At 33.6% G+C, this 20,599-nt stretch overlaps 1 protein-coding gene across 2 annotated transcripts in view; it reads left to right on the forward strand.

Moving 5' to 3' along the window:
* The window catches only part of LOC138713144 (valine--tRNA ligase-like), a 43,929-nt gene that overhangs the window by 5,943 nt on the left and 17,387 nt on the right, over window positions 1-20,599 (forward strand). Inside the window, exons 4-12 of one of the 2 annotated variants that reach the window (XM_069844962.1) lie at window positions 765-993; window positions 3,998-4,177; window positions 4,490-4,614; window positions 6,403-6,548; window positions 8,635-8,751; window positions 11,903-12,152; window positions 16,320-16,433; window positions 18,147-18,254; window positions 20,096-20,255. In XM_069844962.1, coding sequence (XP_069701063.1) covers window positions 765-993; window positions 3,998-4,177; window positions 4,490-4,614; window positions 6,403-6,548; window positions 8,635-8,751; window positions 11,903-12,152; window positions 16,320-16,433; window positions 18,147-18,254; window positions 20,096-20,255 — 1,429 coding nt within the window. The remainder of the gene's footprint in view (window positions 1-764; window positions 994-3,997; window positions 4,178-4,489; window positions 4,615-6,402; window positions 6,549-8,634; window positions 8,752-11,902; window positions 12,153-16,319; window positions 16,434-18,146; window positions 18,255-20,095; window positions 20,256-20,599) is intronic. The other variant, XM_069844963.1, reaches the window with a different exon arrangement.

A 20,599-nucleotide genomic window follows, 5' to 3' on the forward strand; every position in this document is an offset into this window, starting at 1 on the left:
TTATCAAAATTAAAAATGTTATATATATAAAAAAGAAGAAAAATATGCAGAAGTCTCTACATAATATGTTGCATTTGTGTTCTCTTACTGAGCGGAAAAAATTTCAGGTTTCATTAGCCAGTTTCCACAAAAAAAGGCACATAGGCCCTATGCATAGTAATGCATGATTTTTTAGAGAAATAAAAAAATTAAAAGCTGGATGCATAAAAATTAGAAAAAAATCACAGACCATTACCATATAGTTACATGTTAGTATGCAAAATTTCATAGTTCTAGGTGTGACACATTATAGTTCCATCGCTCTTATTTCCTGCAGCCAATTGCGTTGCAGGTCAGCTACATTTAAAAGTGTGCGTCTTGTGATTCACTGATGAAGATAAAGAAGGCTCGATAAATACTTAATATAATCGTCCGCCATTTTGGCTCTTTCGTTGGCGTTCGCAAAACGCACACAAGGACGTTATTTGCCGCTCAATTATTTGCTGAATTACAGTGCGTTTGATTTATTATCATAGGAGCTACGACATGATAATGTTTAACGGTGTGGCAAATAGATCCCTCGTCCGGTAGCTCGGCAATGAAAGAACAAAAATGGCGAACGATACTACCTACCTAGACTTTATAGAGCCTTCACTTTCTAAGACGTAAGCAAAGAGGAGGGGTCATGCCGGGAATAACAGCGTTGCGACTATAGAAGATATTAGTGATTTTCTGAAGCCTTGCAGTTTATGTCTCTCCTTCAGTAATCACTGTCTTTTGAACAGATGCAGTCTGCTGCAGTTACAGAAGCATTTGTGACCCTGTTCGATGCTGATCTCATATATCGGGCCAACTCCCTTGTGAACTGGTCCTGTGTCCTGCAGTCAGCCATCTCCGACATTGAAGTGGAGTTGAAGCAGGTGACAGGGGCTACTAGAATCGAAGTTCCTGGTTACACTGAACCTGTGGAGTTCGGCGTGCTTACAGACTTTGCATACAAATTCTGTGATAGAGGTAATTGCTCTTCACTAGGCCTCAGTCAGTTATAGAGTTACTTCGAATAGATTCCATGAAAGTGGTTTTTGTTTTTAAGAAAGAATCAATCTTCTTAATGTATCCAGCTGTTTGCTGACAACATAAAGTCCACTATAGTCCACTGTAGTCTATTCAGTTGTTACCGGTAAAGTCAGCGCAAGTGAAGATGAATTAATAAGAAGGCCACATGCTGTTGGTAGTCCGGGGTGCGCGAGAGGAAGTGCTGCAATTTGGAGGAGCTGTGCGATATCGACCGATGAAGTAGAAGCAGGTGACGAACAGTTAATAAGAGGTAGAATGACAAATAGAAACTCTAACAGAAATAAAGTAGATTCAATCAAAACTATAGATACTGAACGAAACTACCTACTAAGAGAGAGGCATCAACAAAGATTAAATTTTCCTAAAATCAGAAAAACTTATTATTAATTAAATAAGATAAGAAGACAGGTTTTTGAAAATAAGATAGAATTACGTCAAGGTTTTTAAAATAATAATAAAAAAATTGAAAATAGAGAATTAAGGTAGTTATTAATGTATTCCGATAACTATATTAATTAGTAAAAGTTCAGAAGAAAATTTGACTTTATAAATTGGTTAACTAATATATTTTAATTTCAATAAGAATGCATTTCTAATAAATTTATTAGTCATCATAATAGCAATGAATCGATAATGAGTGCATGCGACACAATGATGAAACTAAATTGAGGTTGATTATGTAAGCAACTTGTCAAGTTTGTTTTTAAGCAGGTATGCGGTAGTCTTCATAGAATTTACGCAAACGTTTCTGCTGACATGAAAATATTGCAAGAAAGAAAGATTAACCTACATATGGAATGTACCGATTAAGCTATTTCAGGTTCATGACTTACAGTATGTCGACATCTGATCACCTAATTGGAATAATAAATTATTATGTAAAATAAGACCTAAATATTACAATTAAAGTTTGAAAAGGAGCAAATAAATAAGGTTTAAAGTCTTAAGGGTTATCACGATTGGTTTAAACATGCACTAAAACAAGACGTAAGTGCAAGTTTGAACCAATAAATTATTGTGATTTGCGATAGATTAATTAGTTTAGGAAATTGTATATTTATTATGTAGAACTACATTTGTATATAGATCTTTTGTTAAATTATTAAGTTTTGTACTTTTGTGAACTATATCAATAAATCTATCTATCTATGTATCTATTCAGTTGTTGTTTTTCACGAGAAATGAGGGGTATTTTGATCGGTGTTCATTATAGATGCCTGTTGCTAGTAGCCAGGTTTTTAAGAAAATTCATTTCACAATATTTTAAGATCATCACCAATTTGGCAGTGTTATTTTAAAATTGTATATGTCGAAGATTTATAACCCTGACTTAAGATATTAAAAGTGTTAAAGAGTGGTAAATGCAGCATTTTCAACATCAGTTTTCAATTTTTGGAGAAACTAGCGCACAGGTAGTTGTGGTGATTTTTAAAGTGAAAATAGTGGAATTTGTATGGGATTTTTGTGGAAATGGAGTTGAATATTTAAGGATTTTATAGCGATATAATTAAAAAACAGAATTGTTCGAAAATGTAGTAAATTACATTTTAAATGGGAGGTACGCCAAAATGTAGGTGGATATGTGATGGTTTCTACTAGAAAAAAGATACATAGGAATATAAAACATAATATAATATGATGTTATGTGAAATATGCATAATTTGTATTAATGGGATTGGCACTAAAATAGTAAAACACAACACATAATATGAAATAAACACACTTGTTGTGTAATGTGATTGCCTCCGTGGTCTGTTGGTCAGCATGCTGGCTTCCAGATCAGGAGGTCCTGGGTTCGATTCCCGGGCTCGGCGCTCGGTGAATTTTTCTTGAAGAAGAATTCCCTGGGTGTCTAGAGTCTGGAAATTTGTATGAACGTGAGTGTGATTGTGAGTGTGCCGGGTTAATATTAATTAACCAATCATCACAAATATAAAAATACATCAGGACTGTCGCTGTTCAGTAACCTGAACACATGTTTCAGCGTCACATTGTTGACAAGTAACTCCATCTGGTAGCACAACCATAAATCATCTAGTCCACACCTGTGGAGTAACGGTCAGCCCGTCTGGCTGCGAAACTAGGTGGCCCGGGTTCGAATCCTGGTCGGGGCAAGTTACCTGGTTGAGGTTTTTTCCGGGGTTTTCCCTCAACCCAATACGAGCAAATGCTGGGTAACTTTCGGTGCTGGGACCCTGGACTCATTTCACTGGCATTATCACCTTCATCTCATTCAGACGCTAAATAACCTAGATGTTGATACAGCGTCGTAAAATAACCCAATAAAGTAAATAAATCATCTAAGAGATGCTATAGAGTTACCAACAACGAAAAAAAAGAGTTTTTGTTTGTATATCCATCATTGCATTAGCTTCTTCGAATAGAATAGAATGTTTTATTTTCGCTGGCAGAGTTAACGCCTTCTCTTCCACTCAACCAGCCTTAATCAATACAATACATATTTAAATTACGAATATTTACACTACACTTAAAAGATTCTCCAGCAATATTCTTCAGTTAAGTTTTAACGACTAATACATATTTATTTAAATTTAGATAAACCTATAAGGTAAAGCAGTAACTTAATTTATGAGCTAATTTAATTCAATCAATTATAATTAATTTGAGATAGCTAGTAAAATGGTGAGAATTAATTTAATATAAGTTTACTAGAAGGGAGAAAAATATAAATCTAGAATATATTTATATAATGAGAATATTAATGTAATGAAATTTACAGACCAGTACTGACAATGTTACTAAACAAAAAGTCACCAGCCTTTCTCAGTCCTTTAAAATACCCGAATTCAATCACTGTCATCTGAATCTTGGTAAATCTTTACAATAGCGATACCAAAGGAAGGCGGAAGCAAGGAAGGGCACATTCTTAGACGATTAGATTGTGTATGTTAACAACATCAAATCACGTGGATTGTTTTAGATGGTGAAATTGTGGTGTCCACAACAAGGGTGGAGACCATGCTCGGTGACACAGCCCTTGCAGTTCACCCCCTCGACGACAGGTACAAGAATGTGTGGGGAGAACAAGTGTGGCATCCATTCCGGAGAGAGAGGATACCCATCATCTGTGATGACTTTGTTGATCCGGATCTGGGAACAGGTAAACTCTTAACATGATTTTACCAAAGTTAAATTAAAACTTCAATGCTCCTGATTTTATCTTTTAAACAATTTTCTTTTACTAATGGCGGATATTTGACTGTTTGTTATTTTCCCATATGAAGTTAGTTGTGTAGACCAATTTACTGACAAACTGTTTACACTTGGATTCATACTGGTGATTCTGTACGATATCCCATTGAATGTTACTCTGAAAAGTTAACAGCTGTAATGATTATAGTGACACAATGATTATGATAATGATGACAATGATGGTGATGCAATTTTTTTTATCTACTCTATCTCTCTACAGGAGTTGTGAAGATAACACCTGCACATAACAGCAGGGATTTTGAAGTTGGGAAGAGGCACAACTTGGAAATCATCCCTGTTATAAATGAAAGAGGAGATCTGAATGAAAAATGTGGTGAATTTGCTGTGAGTATCGCACGATCTACTATTATTGTAGTGGTGTTTAGTTATTTTTATAATTTGCTTGGGGAAATGAAAAATATAGGGTACCATGCTGTAATAATGCAGTGAGGTTATGAGAGAATACCGTTATTGTTACTTCCTACGTCTGTCACATTTGTGTTTAAAACAATGGCTACCATGGTCATCTCTAGGCTTCGAGACTTGGGACCCGATACAATAAATGTACTATAGGTTGTTGACTCGCTGTAGGTAGCAAAAGGTAGAGATGTGTTGAGGTAACAACATTGCTATTTAGAGTAGAGTACGATAGTATGGGGAAACAGACATATGTACATTCTGAAAGTAAATATACATTACGCAATGACAATGTCAAAAAAATGTGGAAAGCATTTATTCTCCTGTCTTTTGTAGCCATTTGTGTTTAATTATACAAGTGTTAATGGTGGAAATAAACATGTAGCAATTATATTTTCTTCATTTATCCTATTGGTCGTCTTTAGGAAGTGTAGTTACAGTACCGAAATGCAATGTACTACAAGATACATTCTCAGTGTCTCAAACGTAAATCTTTTTCGGTTATCTGCCAAAGTTTGTACTGTAGAAAGCTGCGCTCTACGCCGCATGACGTGATAGGAGCAAAACGAAGAAACCTAACATCATTGCAGTCTCTAAGAGACAGTCCTTTATTTTCGGGTGACTCTATGTCCACCAATTTGCTGTTTATGTTACGCAATGTTCCATATCCGTTACTTTTACATAAAATTGATTTCCACTTCTGTTTTACATGTTCAGTAACCGGTGTACTTGGTGTCTCATTAATTCTCTGTGTCATTTCCTCAACTAATTTGAGGGCTTCAGGCATCTCTTGCTCTGACTTTTCTAACCGTGTAATAGTTTCAGGCACAGTTTGAAAATGGTTTTGTATGAAAACCAAATTATTCGTCAGAACCTTCAAATCCAGAGCTTTAATTATTCTGATTGCAGAACAGTCGTCACTGAATGTGTAGATTATCTACACAATTGTACAGGAGTATTTAGCATAATAAATAGCTACATTGAGCCATGTAGGGGAGAGTCGGGTAGTATCGGACATCGGGTAATATCGGACAGTGAGTTTCTTTCATCTACCACACGATGATAGTACCTGATTGACATGGTTACATTTCTGTGATGTCTCATAGAGAAACGTAACCATGTCATTCAGGTACTACCATATGGTGGTAGATGAAAGAAACACACTGTCCTATATTTCCCGATGTCCGATACTACCCGACTCTCCCCTACCCCATTTAGTAACAATGGGCTCTGGAGGTAGAGGAAGAGTGTGTGCTAGTTCCTTGAATTTCGCAATCGTCTTTGCATATTTGTTGGCATACATTCTACAGTACCCCCACTCACTGTACGCTTTACCACTATACTCAGTACAGTGTTATGCGGATTTCATATGATTTCAAGGTCACTGCTAGGAGCACTGATTTACAGCATTGTTGCCATTACTTATCGAATTCCCTAGTAAAATACTTATTTGTATGAATCCTTCCCAATGTGATGGAGCCCCTGGTAAGAGTTTATCAGCCATTTTCCATCAATATCAAAATTAAACTGCTGGTTGTCATCGTCGCCTGAAATCTTACTATGGAGCATAATCAATTACTCCTTACATATTCCCACATAACTGGAAATGAAATTCAAATGTGCTAATCTAGCTGAATTCCAGAAAGATACTTAGTTGATCGTATCTGGAAGAATTAAAAGTCAAAAGATGTTATTAGATGAGTTTATCTGTTGCAGAATATGAAGCGTTTTGATGCAAGGAGGATCATCACAGAAGAGCTGAATTCGCTTGGTCTCTTAAGGGGTAAAAAAGACCACTCGATGCAAGTTCCATTCTGCAGCAGATCAGGGGATGTTGTTGAGTTGCTGATGAAGCCCCAGTGGTAAGTATCTAATCTATACTAATAATAAATCTGTAGCCGAAATTTTTCTGGTAATTTTCGATTTTCCAAAAATAATTGGTCCTAACATATATAATTAACCAACCTGAAACCGAAAATCGCTTTTTTGAAATTTTTGTTTGTATGTCTGTCTGTATGTTTGTTACCTTTTCACGCGATAATGGCTGAACTGATTTATATGAAAATTGGAATATAAATTAAGTTCGTTGTAACTTAGATTTTAGGCTATATGGCATTGAAAATACTTTATTTAAAAGGGGGGTTATAAGGGGGCCTGAATTAAATAAATCTAAATATCTCGCTTATTATTGATTTTCGTGAAAAATGTTACATAACAAAAGTTTCTTTAAAAATGATTTCCTATAAGTTTTATTCTTTACAAAATTTTGATAGCACTGATATTTAATGAGATAAATAAGTTTAAAATTAAAATAACGCAATCTAAGACGGTGCAATGAATTAAGAACAAATGACTTCATCTATAAGGAGCCTTAGACAACAACAATCGAAACTGGGGCCTTGGACATCAACAATCGAAAGCTATTAAATATAGCCTACAGAGAATGTTTCTGCGTTTGTATGAAGTAATATCAGAAGCTAAATTAACCGATTTGTATAATTAATTATTATTTCATCATTGGAAAGTGTAGTTTCTCTAGATGGACATAATGCTATAATGTTATTACAGTAACGTCTGAGTAAATCGAGGACAGGTAAGATTAAAATAGCTTCTTATGCACAGAAAATTTGATAGGCTATTTTGTACATTCGTTTTCTGTATTTCTTAAAATAATATTTATGTACACTCATTTTAATCTCAGAGAATTAACGAACAACGAGAGTGTATTGATTTAGAATGCAGTAATAGTACGTTAGCTTAGCAATCCATTATTTTATCATTCAAATTTTAACTATGCTCAATTGAATCGTGTTAAAATACGTAAAATATATATGCAATAAATGCAATGAAAAAAAAAGTGGGTAATGAGCGAAGCAGATTATCTTGCGCTGTTGTAAAAGTTGTTCCCTGGATCAAACGTCCTATTTTAATTATGTAATTACTTTATATTTATTTCTAACGGGTGTAGCAGAGCGCACGGGTACGGCTAGTATACAATAAGCCTATACGTGTGAAATTTTAGTATTATTTTTTTTATATTCGTAGCAAAAATGTTTTCAAAATAGCATTTTATACCATTTGATTTGAAGAAATAGCATTTATTACATAAAACCTGTTTTGCTATTTTGTGTATTTGAGAGGGTTAAATGAAAATAAGATGTATAATTGGTAATGGACACATAAACAAATAAAAACCATGAAAGGCAGGAATAGTACAGTAAAATCCCTCATAACTGGCACCCAAATAACCAGCAATACCAAAACAACGGCACTTGGCTGGGTCAAAAAAAACAATTTGAATCTGCCACATTGCCACAATCGGGGCCGTCAGCTTTACCACATTAGGAAGTTAGCACGAACTTGCGTTTTCAGTGAATATTTGAACCAAAAATTTGTGTATTATTAATTGTGTTGTGTGATGTGTTTTAATAAAAAAATCCACACAGTTTTTATGTTTATTTAATTATGTTCGGGATGTCAGTATTGCCACATTAGGAAGTTCGCACGAACTTTCATTGTCAGTGAATATTCGCTTTTGTTTTGAGTGAAGTGAATATTCGCTTTTGTTTTGAGTGAAGTGAATATTCGAAGCTAAAATTCGTGTATTATTTGTGTTGTGTGATGTATTTTAATAAACGAAATGCACACAGTTTTTATGTTTATTAAGTTTTGAGACCCTGCAGTGTATATTGACTACACCCCACCTCTGGCTACTAGCAACAGGCATCTGTAATGAACACCGATCAAAATACCCCTCATTTCTCGTGAAAAACAACAACTGAATAGACTACAGTGGACTATATACATACAAAAAATGTTTCACTGTATTTAGAAATTGTAAGGTCAATTTTCTCTATATTTCGGTCGATTTGAGATGGAATATCTCAAAGGCAAGGTGAATATAACTTATAAAATCCTCAAATTTCTGATTAATTTTAATTTGTTTAGGTTTGTAAACTGCCAGGACATGGCTCAGAAAGCACTGCTAGCAGTGAAGAATGGAGAACTAAAGATTGACCCAGTTTTCTTCGAGAAAACTTGGTACACGTGGTTGCACGATATGAGGTAAGCTGCCCTGTTCATGTAAGAACACTTCTCTATTTGATATATAGAATTTCACAGTCTTTTCTCAAATACATAATCATTTGGCGTACAATAAATATTTTCATTTCAAAACTTCCCCGTCTAAATAACTAATTATTTAAATTGAATTCAGTTTAAACAAAAAACACGTCAATTTAGATATTGAGGGGGAAGTCAGAAACCGGCTTAATTGCATTTTAGATTTCACTCCCCAGTCCCCAGCCACCCCCACTTTGAAATTTCAAATGGCACCCCTATATTTTTATACTTAAATATGAAAGAGCATTCAGTTGTTTATACACCTCATTCATTTGTTTTCGCATCTTTTGTTTCCTATAATCGCATGGCAACCTGTATTTTTGTTATTATCACTTGATTGTAGAATGAAAACACAGCTTATTTTGTATAATTTCCTAATTTAATCAATAAGGATGATTTATGTTCCCTCTCCAAGGGTATACACCATTTTAAAATAATTTAATACACAAACACAACTATTACATGAAATCCTCAATAAGTTTTTGTAGCTTTATTCTCTTAAGCTCTAATCAACAATAACAAGAATCCAGGTTGCTAGGCGAAGTTAGAAAACAAAAGATTCGAAAACAAATGAATGAGGTGTATAAACAATTGAATGATGTTTCATATACTTACTTACTTACTTCAAGCCCAATGATTCCATATGGCATCATACACTTTACCTGCTCTGAGAATGCATGTAAAATGCCAAATGACTCCATATGTTATCATAGCCATATTCTTAGTTATTTTTAAGATAGGTGGCACCCCTGAAATCCCAAAACAAAACACTATAGGGCAGCGTTTCTCCTTCCTGTCAAAATATTTTTTAAATTTTCAATTTAATTTGGGCTGGAAAGGGTTAAGGATTGCCGCCCTCACATAAGCCCACCATTGGTCCCTATCCTGAGCAAGATTAATCCATTCTCTATCATCATATCCTACCTCCCTCAAATCCATTTTAATATTAACTTCCCATCTACGTCTCGGCCTCCCCAGAGGTTCTTTTTCCCTCCGGCCTCCCAACTAACACTCTATATGCATTTCTGGATTTGCCCATATCTGCTACATGCCCTGCCCATCTCAAACGTCTGGATTTAATGTTCCTAATTATGTCAGGTGAAGAATACAATGCGTGCAGTTCTGCGTTGTGTAACTTTCTCCATTCTCCTGTAACTTCATCTCTCTCAGCCCCAAATATTTTCCTAAGCACCTTATTTTCATACACCCTTAACCTATGTTCCTCTCTCAAAGTGAGAGTCCAAGTTTCACAGCCATACAGAACAACCGGTAATATAACTGTTTTATAAATTCGTTTTATAAATTCTAACTTTCAGTTTTTTTGATAGCAGACTGGACGATAAAAGCTTCTCAACCGAATAATAACACGCATTTCCCATATTTATTCTGTGTTTAATTTCCTCCCGACTATCATTTATATTTGTTACTGGTGCTCCAAGATATTTGAACTTCTCCACCTCTTCAAAAGATAAATTTCCAATTTTTATATTTCCATTTCGTACAATATTCTCGTCACGAGACATAATCATATACTTTGTCTTTTCGGGATTTACTTCCAAACCCATCTCTTTACTTGCTTCAAGTAAAATTCCCGTGTTTTCCCTAATCGTTTGTGGATTTTCTCCTAACATATTCACGTCATCCGCATAGACAAGCAGCTGATGTAACCCGCTCAATTCCAAGCCCTCTCTGTTATCCTGGACTTTCCTAATGGCATACTCTAGAGCAAAGTTGAAAAGTAAAAGTGATAGTGCATCTCCTTGCTTTAGCCCACAGTGAATTGGAAACACATCTGACAGAAACTGACCTATACGAACTCTGCTTTTTCATATTTAAGTATAAAAATATAGGGGTGCCATTTGAAATTTCGAAATGGGATGGCTGAGGGGTGTGGGTGAAATCTAAAATGTCTGGTTTCAGACTTCCCCTCAATATCTAAACTGACGTGTTTTTTGTTTAAATTGAATTCATTATTTAAGTAATTAGTTATTTAGACTGGGAAATTTTGAAATGAAAGCCCTGTATAAACAAAATAATGTATAGTATATCATACTCCACTACCGTACTTCCAACAGACAACAAATCCAAATGGTCTTCCTTGTCGTTAGGCCTTTTTTATTTTAGAAGGGATGAATAAATATCTTGGATCTTCCATACTTATTCTTTAGATACTTGAATCTCCACGAATTAAATAAAGAGGGAGAAATTACGCAAAGAAAATAAAATCCTGAAAAAGACGTCCTTAAGGGGAGAGGATGGTACTTTTTGGTGAAAAATGAGCAAATTTTCAAAAAGGAAAATTTTTCTTTAAAATACTCTGTGATATGTGTGGAATGCATTGAATAACATTTTATGGGTATTTTTGCCTTATTGAATATTTAGACGCCATTTTTAAACTTCCTGCGCTATGGATTTTTAAATCACACACTGCCTTTTATCGTTGATTCCGGTAACTACATTTTTTTGCTACATTGCCAGACAAAAATGGATATAATTTCTGAACTATTAAAGATACATGCATGAAATTTAGAACACACATTCTTTAGACTATTAAGAAACTTTTCTCTGCAACAGAATTCTGTTAATTGATTTCATTTTAGAAATATGTCCGTTTGTTTGCAAAAAAGAAATAAAAAAGGTGTTATTAAATTTTAATTGTTTATTTTACAAATGTAGGGACTAATATCAAAATTCTATTACAGAAAGTTTGTAGAGTATGCTTTTGCAAGTGGATTGCAGAAAACTGTTTGAATCTGTCTTTAAAAATGGATTAGATATATCGGTTTTAGTAAAATCCTGCATTGGTTATGTTTTTTTCAAATCTGGGCTCCCAAATAATTTTTTTTTTCAAATATTTATATTTGGTTGAGTTGCTACAGCTATGAGCTCTTTACATACAAAAAATTAATATTTTACACCAAATAGGAAAAAAAGTTTGCAAAAATACCATCCTCTCCCCTTAAAATGTTGGGAGAAAATTACTCGAGGGGCAAAATTATCAGAGTAAATAGTGTGTATATAAATCAAACACAAACTGTTTAGGTCTTAGTAGCTGTTGATCAGGCTTGTTTTGCGAGTAGATGTCTGATTACAGGGACTGGTGCATATCTCGTCAGCTGTGGTGGGGACACCAGATCCCAGTGTACGAATGCTGGAGTGTGTTTGACCCTGAGACGAGTGTATGGGTCGCAGCACGAGATGTGGATGAAGCAAAGCAGAAGGCTGCGTTCAGGATGAGTGTGCTGGTGTCTGATATCACGATTGTGCGCCAGGATGAGGACGTCCTCGACACCTGGTTCTCCTCTGCTCTGTTCCCGTTTTCTTCAATGGGCTGGCCAGGAAAGGTACAATTGTTAATTTAATTCATTTTAGTACATTCCTGACATCTCTGTAATGCATTGTGTAACAGTTGTGCATATATTTATTCTTCTTGGTGTACAGGTGTAAATGCTATAAATACTGAAATTTTGATGGATGGTAGATATCATAATTCGAAACAAGTCTTAATAAAGTTTATTCAAGTCTCAGTTGTTTCCTGCAATTGGCGATAATTTATGAGTCTAATACTTTCAGAAAAGATAGTAGTTTAAATTATAATATGACAAATGATAATTGAATTTATATTTAGAAAAACAAACGAACATTGTGATGTTATTGTTGGCTGATAGCGTCATATATTAATTAGTAGCCTTTTAATTATTTAATAGTTGTATTTATTTCGGAGTTAAGAACGTATTTAATGATTTATTTATTAATGACTTAAAAGATAATCTAATTATTAAAATTATTATATTGTGGTCATATGATTTTAATTTCCAGCTTTTGATATCAAGTGTGCTAAATTCACTTTTAAAGTAATTGGAATGTTATATCTGCTTTAATGTGTGGTCAAAAAGATAGGTTAATAATGAGCAACAATGTGTTTCTGAAGAATTTTACATTTTATTACCTATTCTGAAAACATGTAGGTATTAATATTTTTCTTTTTTAAGTTTATACTTGAGAATTTAGAAAAATGTTACTAGATTTTTTGTTCAGGAACACCATCCTTGTCACTAGTAAAATTTTCGGTATTTATGCCGTTTGCACCCGTTATAAGTATACTGTTTCTCCAAGGAAAACATTTCATATAGTATGTCTACCCAGGAATTTTGTTTCAGCTGAAAATAATTTTGTTAATTATGTTTTGCTTTGCTTATATCATGTTAATATGTTATATGTTATATATATTATTTTAATGTACCGAAGTACATATGATTTTTCCATGCAGATATTCTGCGTCATCATATGATGAAAGAGTAATGGAACGGAGAAAAATTCTCTCCGGCACTGGTATTTGAACCCTGGTTTTCAGCTCTACGTGCTGATGCTTTATCCACTAAGCCGTCGGATCCCGGCCAACTAGTCACTCATAACGAGTGCACTCAGCACATGTGTGGACTTCAGTCCCACGTTCATATACATCTATGACGTAGTGCAGAGGGTGGCCACTAGAGGGAACCCAAGAGTTGGAACTTAAACTGAGACGATTCTGTCCAACACCGGGATGGGTGTCCGGTGTGGCTTAGTGGATAAAGCATCAGCATGTACAGCTGAAAACCCAGGTTCAAATCCTGGTGCGGGAGAGAATTTTTCTCCATTCCATTCCATTACTCTTTCATTGTGTTATATGTTAGTTTAGGTCATGTTCTTTAGTGCAGGTTTTACGTGGAATACATTTATCAACTGGCATTGATGCCATAAATTGGTGCATAATTGGCAAATCAACTTCTGGCCAGTTTTGTGTATGTAAATATCGTATCCTAACTAGGATTGCCATATTTCTTCAAATCTTGGGCAGTACTCTGTAAGGACTATAATGAAGTCTATATGTAAGAAGTAAGACATATCATGCAAATAATTCTATGTGTACATTCATGTCAGGAAATTCAATCATTATACATGGTCTGGTGCTTACTATGCATGTAATTGAATCCAAGGTTCGCAGGTTCAAATCTGAGTGCAGTGATTTTTAAAAGGTGCTGAAAGTCTTTAGCTTGATGGCTTTCTTTGGAAGGAAAGTTGTTGTTGTTTTCTAATGCCAGGCATTTGACAATAAAGTCATTTGACCTCTTGCACTCCAATATTTTTCAAAGATATTATCATGGTCAGCCACTGAAGCACAGATTTTGAGGTGTTCTGAATCCATTTCTTGGTTTGAGTTGCACAATGGGCAGTTAGGGGACTGATATATTCCAATTCTATGCAGGTTTTGGCCAAACAATCATGGCCTGTTGCCAATCTAAATGCAGCTACAGACGATTTTCGTGGTAAATCGGGAATTAACTGTGGATTATGATGCAGAGAGTTCTATTTTTTCCCTTGAGATTGTGTTATCAAATTTTGTTTTGGAAGGAAAGTAAAGCTGGGAGTCGTAAATTTTTGGAATGTACCGTGTTCCTGATAGAGGGGTTCTGGAAAAATTTGCTGGTCATTTCTCACCCACGTCAAAATTTGGGGTTAGCACAGTATGTCCATATTAGAGAAAAATTTTTGTAATTTCTCCCTTTATTCCTTGCTCTTTCACTCTTCTTTTCTTGTTTATCTTTTGTTTATCAATTTCTTTTTAGTTTGTTTACTTCGTCATTTATCACTATTAATTATTGTAATTTAAGTGTCTGTTTTAATTATTTATTTTTTTACTTTAGTTGTTTGCGCTTTTATTTTGAGTCCTTGTATATTGAAACGTGGACTTAATCATGATAAATTAATTCCTGAGATGGAAAGATTGCATGCCACACACACCAGAATTCCATCTATATTAATAATAAAAAGTTTAAACTTGTCATAGATGTTAAATGTTTCTTTTTCATGTAACTGTCATGGATTGTGATACTGTAAGTACAATAACTGTCCTTCACTGTAATCTACTTTTTTCAATTTTTACATCCTACATAAAGAGTTGAATTGTGCACCATTAACTTTTTATTTTTGGTAGAATGAAGGTATGTTAATGCTGAGATTAATTTGTTCTAATGAAGTTTATTTGCACAAAACACAGAAATGCGTAATAATTTGACGAGGACAATGCATTTTATAGAAATAAATCTGCTTTTGCAAAATAAATGAGAAAACCAGGCTTCAATTATCGACAATAAGGGCATGTTACAAAAAAATTTATGAAAATATATGATGATGATCATGATAACAACAATACTAAAAAGAATTCTTCGAGCTGAGAGGCCCCTATACACCGAGACGATCACTTTGCCAACATGTGCCTCGCTGCTGAAGATGTCTGCTGTAGTGTAGACGAAACATCTGGGTGCAACACCACCAGCAGGTTATGCATTCTCAGCCCAAAGAATCCTTTATATATTGATGCCAGCCATGAAAGCCTACTTTCTAAAATAAAAAATTTTGCTAATTTTTATTATGGTTTGGCATAATACTTACTTACTGGCTTTTAAAGAATCTGGAGGTTCATTGCCGCTCTCACATGAGCCTGTCAACGGTCCCAATCCTGAACAAGATTAATCCAATCCCTACCATTATATGCCACCTCCCTCAAATCCATTTTAATATAATCTTCCATCTACATCTTGGCCTCCCCAAATGTCTTTCTCCCTCCAGCCTTCCAACTAACACTCTATTTGCATTTCTGGATTTGCCGATACGTGCTACATACCCTGTCCATCTCAAACATCTGGATTTAATGTTCCTAATTATGTCAGATGAAGAATACAATGCATGCAGTTCTGCGTTGTGTAACTTTCTCCATTCTCCGGTAACTTCATCCCTCTTAGCCCCAAGTATTTTCCTAAGCACCTTATTCTCGAACTCCCTTCACCTCTGTTCCTCTCTCAAAGTGAGAGTCCAAGTTTCACAACCATACAGAACAACCGGTAATATAATTGTTTTATAAATTCTAACTTTCAGATTTTTTGACAGCAGACTAGATGATAAAAGCTTCTCAACCGAATAATAACACGCATTTCCCATATTTATTCTGCTTTTAATTTGTCGTTTGTATTTGTTAATGTTGCTCTGAGATATTTGAATTTTTCCACCTTTGCAAAGAATAAATTTCCAATTTTTATATTTCCATTCCGTACTATGTTCTAGTCACGAGACATAAACATGTCTTTTGTCTTTTCGGAATTTATTTCCAAACCTTAATAATAAAAATTAGCAGTTTTATTATTATTACCAGTGTAATATAAAAACCAATATCCGAAGTAGATGTAAAGAAAAATTATTACATATTTGTGCCATATCTTCACGTATAACAAATTTGCTATTCCACACAATTCACTACACCCTTCAACAGCGGCAATTTTTCAGGGGAAACAAGTGAAGCATTGCCTTGGTAATTAAATTAGAATAAGATAAGTAATCTCATATTTATTCATCAAATCATACTTTACTCAAATATAAATTAAGAAGTTCTTGAATATTTTGTGCTACAGAATGCCCAGTTGAAGAAAATCACTGCTGTAACATTTTGTTTACATAGTCGTTTTTGTTTTCAGCTTGAGAAGTTTTACCCATTGACACTAATGGAAACGGGACATGACATCCTGTTCTTCTGGGTAGCTCGTATGGTCATGCTGGGAACTCAGCTCACAGGACAACTGCCTTTTAAGGTACATGAAAGTAAATTTCTTAATCTGTATTTCTAATAGTTTTATCTTGAAAATAACCCATTTTACTATAACGCTGAATGTACCATGAACGTTTGTGTTAAAATTCAATGGCAACTGACATTTATTGTAATTTAAAAGTCTACTGTCGAAACCCCTGCCCAGGAATGATATCCATGTCCATGTCAGAGAGCATCAGATTTACACTCTCTGGTCAATGTGCTCTCTAGCAGATGAAAAATATCAGTATTACACATGTGCGGTTGATGTATGCTAGACCACAAAAACGAAGTTTCCGCCTGTGTCATGAAAAAATATATATATTCAAATTAAAATAATTAAAAGGAATATATTACGAATTCTTTGACATTATTTGTATTTTGCTGAAAATACAATTTATCTATAGTAATGTCATAAGAGATTTGAGATTTGCTGAAATATCAGACTTCTTATTAGGACCATTTCGTGAATAAAATAAAAATGTAAATAATATATCCCTAAAATTCGTTCACAAAATGTTAATAATTGTATATTTATTAATACTTAACCTATTCAGACATTGTGAAGTCGAAATAGATGAATATCGATTGCTGCAATAAAGAAATTGAATGTTATTCAGTAATGCCAATTGAGAAAAGCGAAATACAGGTTTAACAATGTTAATTACATGTACTGCGCTTTTCTCTTGTTATTATAACAAATACGTTTTCATTATCTGCTGAAATCATAATTTAATTTAAACATGTTATAGTATAATTACAAATAACCTGATTAATACATTAATCAAATGAACAATTGTTATGAAGGAGTGTCTTTGTCTTTAGATACAATGAACATGGAATTAGAAGATGAAGATGTAGATGTGGAAGTTGGATTTCGCATTTTATTTAGTACAATGGATTCATGCTCATCGATATACGTGGAAACAATTGGTGACACTGACTAAACAAAAGAACGACCATGCGATAAATTGATAGTGATAATTCGAGCTGCAGAAATTATCGTGATGTATGACTGTGATTGGTTGGAATTCAAAATTGCATTACACTTCATTGGTCGAAAATGGAATGACGTCATATAAACGAAATAGTCGTAATAATATCCATTAATAACATTAATTCGCAATAATGAAACTGGCTTCAAAGGATTACAATTATGATGAAATGTAAAGAAAACTGAAAAGCACTTTTCATATTCTTATCGCATAATCGTAATTGCGATATTTTAATGCCTCTAGTAATAGAGAAATTTTGATTTTGAAGTTCACTCAGTTTATCCTTTGTATTAGTTTTTTTCTTACCATGTTATTTTACGTTTACAGTATTATAGACGCACTTCTCATATTTTTTAAATAATAGAAAAAGAAGGCTTCTTTGTGGTACAGGGATAGCGAGCAATTCTGTACTTTGAGCATGATTTCAAATCTTACTTGTGCTGATCACCTGTATTGAATTTTTCGGAGGATTTTCCGGACTGTAAGGCAAATCACTTGACTCTTCTGACCAAAATACCATTTTGCTTTCACTAACTCCACCAATACCAGATAACTGTGCAGTTGATACAGCATCATTAAGTAATTGACTTCAAAGAGTAAACATAACAGTGTTTTATTCTTCTACTGACAGATTTTCAAGTTGACATTTATTTGTCCATGATATTTTTAAGAAACAGTCTTCTGTGTTTGTCGAAAGAAGTGACTTTGTTTTTGTTTTGCAGAATATTTTGCTCCATGGAATTATCTGTGATGCTCAAGGAAGAAAAATGTCAAAGAGCCTCGGAAATGTGATATATCCCGAGGACATTATTACTGGCATTTCATTGGAGGTACATTATTTTAATAGTTCAGTTGTGGTCGTATAGCTGTATTTTTGTAGTAGTTCATTGTTTCCACAATGGGCATTTAAGTACTTTTTATAATAGACACACTTTTTCTCCATAATTTTTTATTAAAAATCCAGGATGCATATTATATGTGAAAAAAATATTTTAGGAGAAAAATCATAACTTCTGACATTTCACTGATAAACACAGCTGGTTTCGACATCTTACATTGGAGTAATATTGAAAATGATCGATTGTATGACTTCAAAAACATCGATATATCGAATGCTTACCTGCAGTAATACTGTAAAGTGCGTAACATACGAAATTAATAAAAAATGTAAAACAACATAACCTAAAACTGAATATAAATAAAGGAAAAACTAGGTATACTTTGTAAAGGTAACTCTATCACTATTTATCCTATTCGAAGGTAGTAATTGGACATGTAATGCATACATTATGTAGGAATTTTTTTTCCCTACATATTACTGTCAAACATTGAGGTGCATACATTATGTGATTGGTCTATTACATGAGTAAATGCAGTACTCCTGATTATTATATATAAAAAAAAATAAAATAAATGCTTTCAGGTCTGTAGTAACACATGAGTGTGAACTAGGACAGCAAATTTGTAGGAGCGGCAACATTTTAAGAAAGGAAAAGAAAATCGACTTGAAATTAAATTTTCAATATTTTCCTCCCACTTCACAGATGCCTGCTTTAGATAGTAGCGTAAATTGTTATAACATGACATTTTTTTTACAGTTCGATTGCTAAAACTCTAAGACTTACTTAGGTTAGTTGGTGGGGGGCGCAAATTTTTTCAGGCCCATACTTAAATATAGAGCTGCACACGTTTATTTAAAAATGTTTTAAATTGATACAGAACTTACAAAAATCATAGAAGAAATTTTACAAAATATATTTACAATTTACAACAATTTAGAGGCACCGTATTACAGTTTACAAAATATATTTACAATTTACAACAATATAGAGGCATCGTATTACAAAATATATTTACAATTTACAACAATATAGAGGCATCGTATTACAGTTTACAAAATATATTTACAATTTACAACAATTTAGAGGCACTTTATTACAGTTTACAAAATGTATTTACAATTTACAACAGTATAGAGCCACCTTATTACAGTTTACAAAATATATTTACAATTTAGAGACACCATATTACAGTTTACAAATTATATTTACAATTTACAACAATTTAGAGGCACCGTATTACAGTTTACAAAATATATTTACAATTTACAACAATTTAGAGACACCATATTACAGTTTATAAAATATATTTACAATTTACAACAATTTAGAGACACCATATTACAGTTTACAAAATATATTTACAATTTATAACAATTTAGAGGCACCGTATTACAGTTTACAAAATATATTTACAATTTACAACAATTTAGAGACACCAATTACAGTTTACAAAATATATTTACAATTTACAACAATTTAGAGACACCGTATTACAGTTTACAAAATATATTTACAATTTACAACAATTTAGAGACACCTTATTACAGTTTACAAAATATATTTACAATTTACAACAATTTAGAGACACCTTATTACAGTTTACAAAATATATTTACAATTTACAACAATATAGAGGCACTGTATTACAGTTTACAAAATATATTTACAATTTACAACAATTTAGAGGCACTTTATTACAGTTTACAAAATGTATTTGCAATTTACAACAATTTGGAGGCACCATATTACAGAAAACTGTATGATAATTTAAAATATAATTTAACCTTCATTTGAAGCTGAAATAAAAGGGTTAAATGTTTTTTGTTCAGAACCTGAATCTTCAGGCACATAAAAGTTTCGAGGCTGGATTCCTGTCCAAATCAGAGTTGGAGAAAATATTAGATGGCCAGAAGAAAATGTTTCCAAAAGGAATTGCTGAATGTGGGGCAGATGCCCTTAGATTCACTCTGTGCTCCACAAATATCAAGCGTAAGTACAGCAAAGCTATGCAAAACGTTGGTCTATTTGGTTTAACATATCATCACCTGAATGCAAGAACTAGGTAACTCAATTCTTCCTATTTCGAGATTTACTTATTTATTGCACTAAGGAATACATCTCGTTTTCTTTTACCTATTTTTTACATTGGAAAATAGATGTTCCTGATATTGTTCGGTCAGTTACCTAATTCTTGCATTACATTGTGTGCGATTTTTGCTATGCTGTAACAGAGATAACTAAAAAACGAAAATTTCGAGTTACCTAGGTGACGATATGTTATTAATAACCAAACTTCATAAATGTGTCTCTCATTGCAATATTTTTCGTTCGAT

This window comes from Periplaneta americana, chromosome 14, assembly GCF_040183065.1.
Source record: "Periplaneta americana isolate PAMFEO1 chromosome 14, P.americana_PAMFEO1_priV1, whole genome shotgun sequence".
Taxonomy (NCBI): domain Eukaryota; kingdom Metazoa; phylum Arthropoda; class Insecta; order Blattodea; family Blattidae; genus Periplaneta; species Periplaneta americana.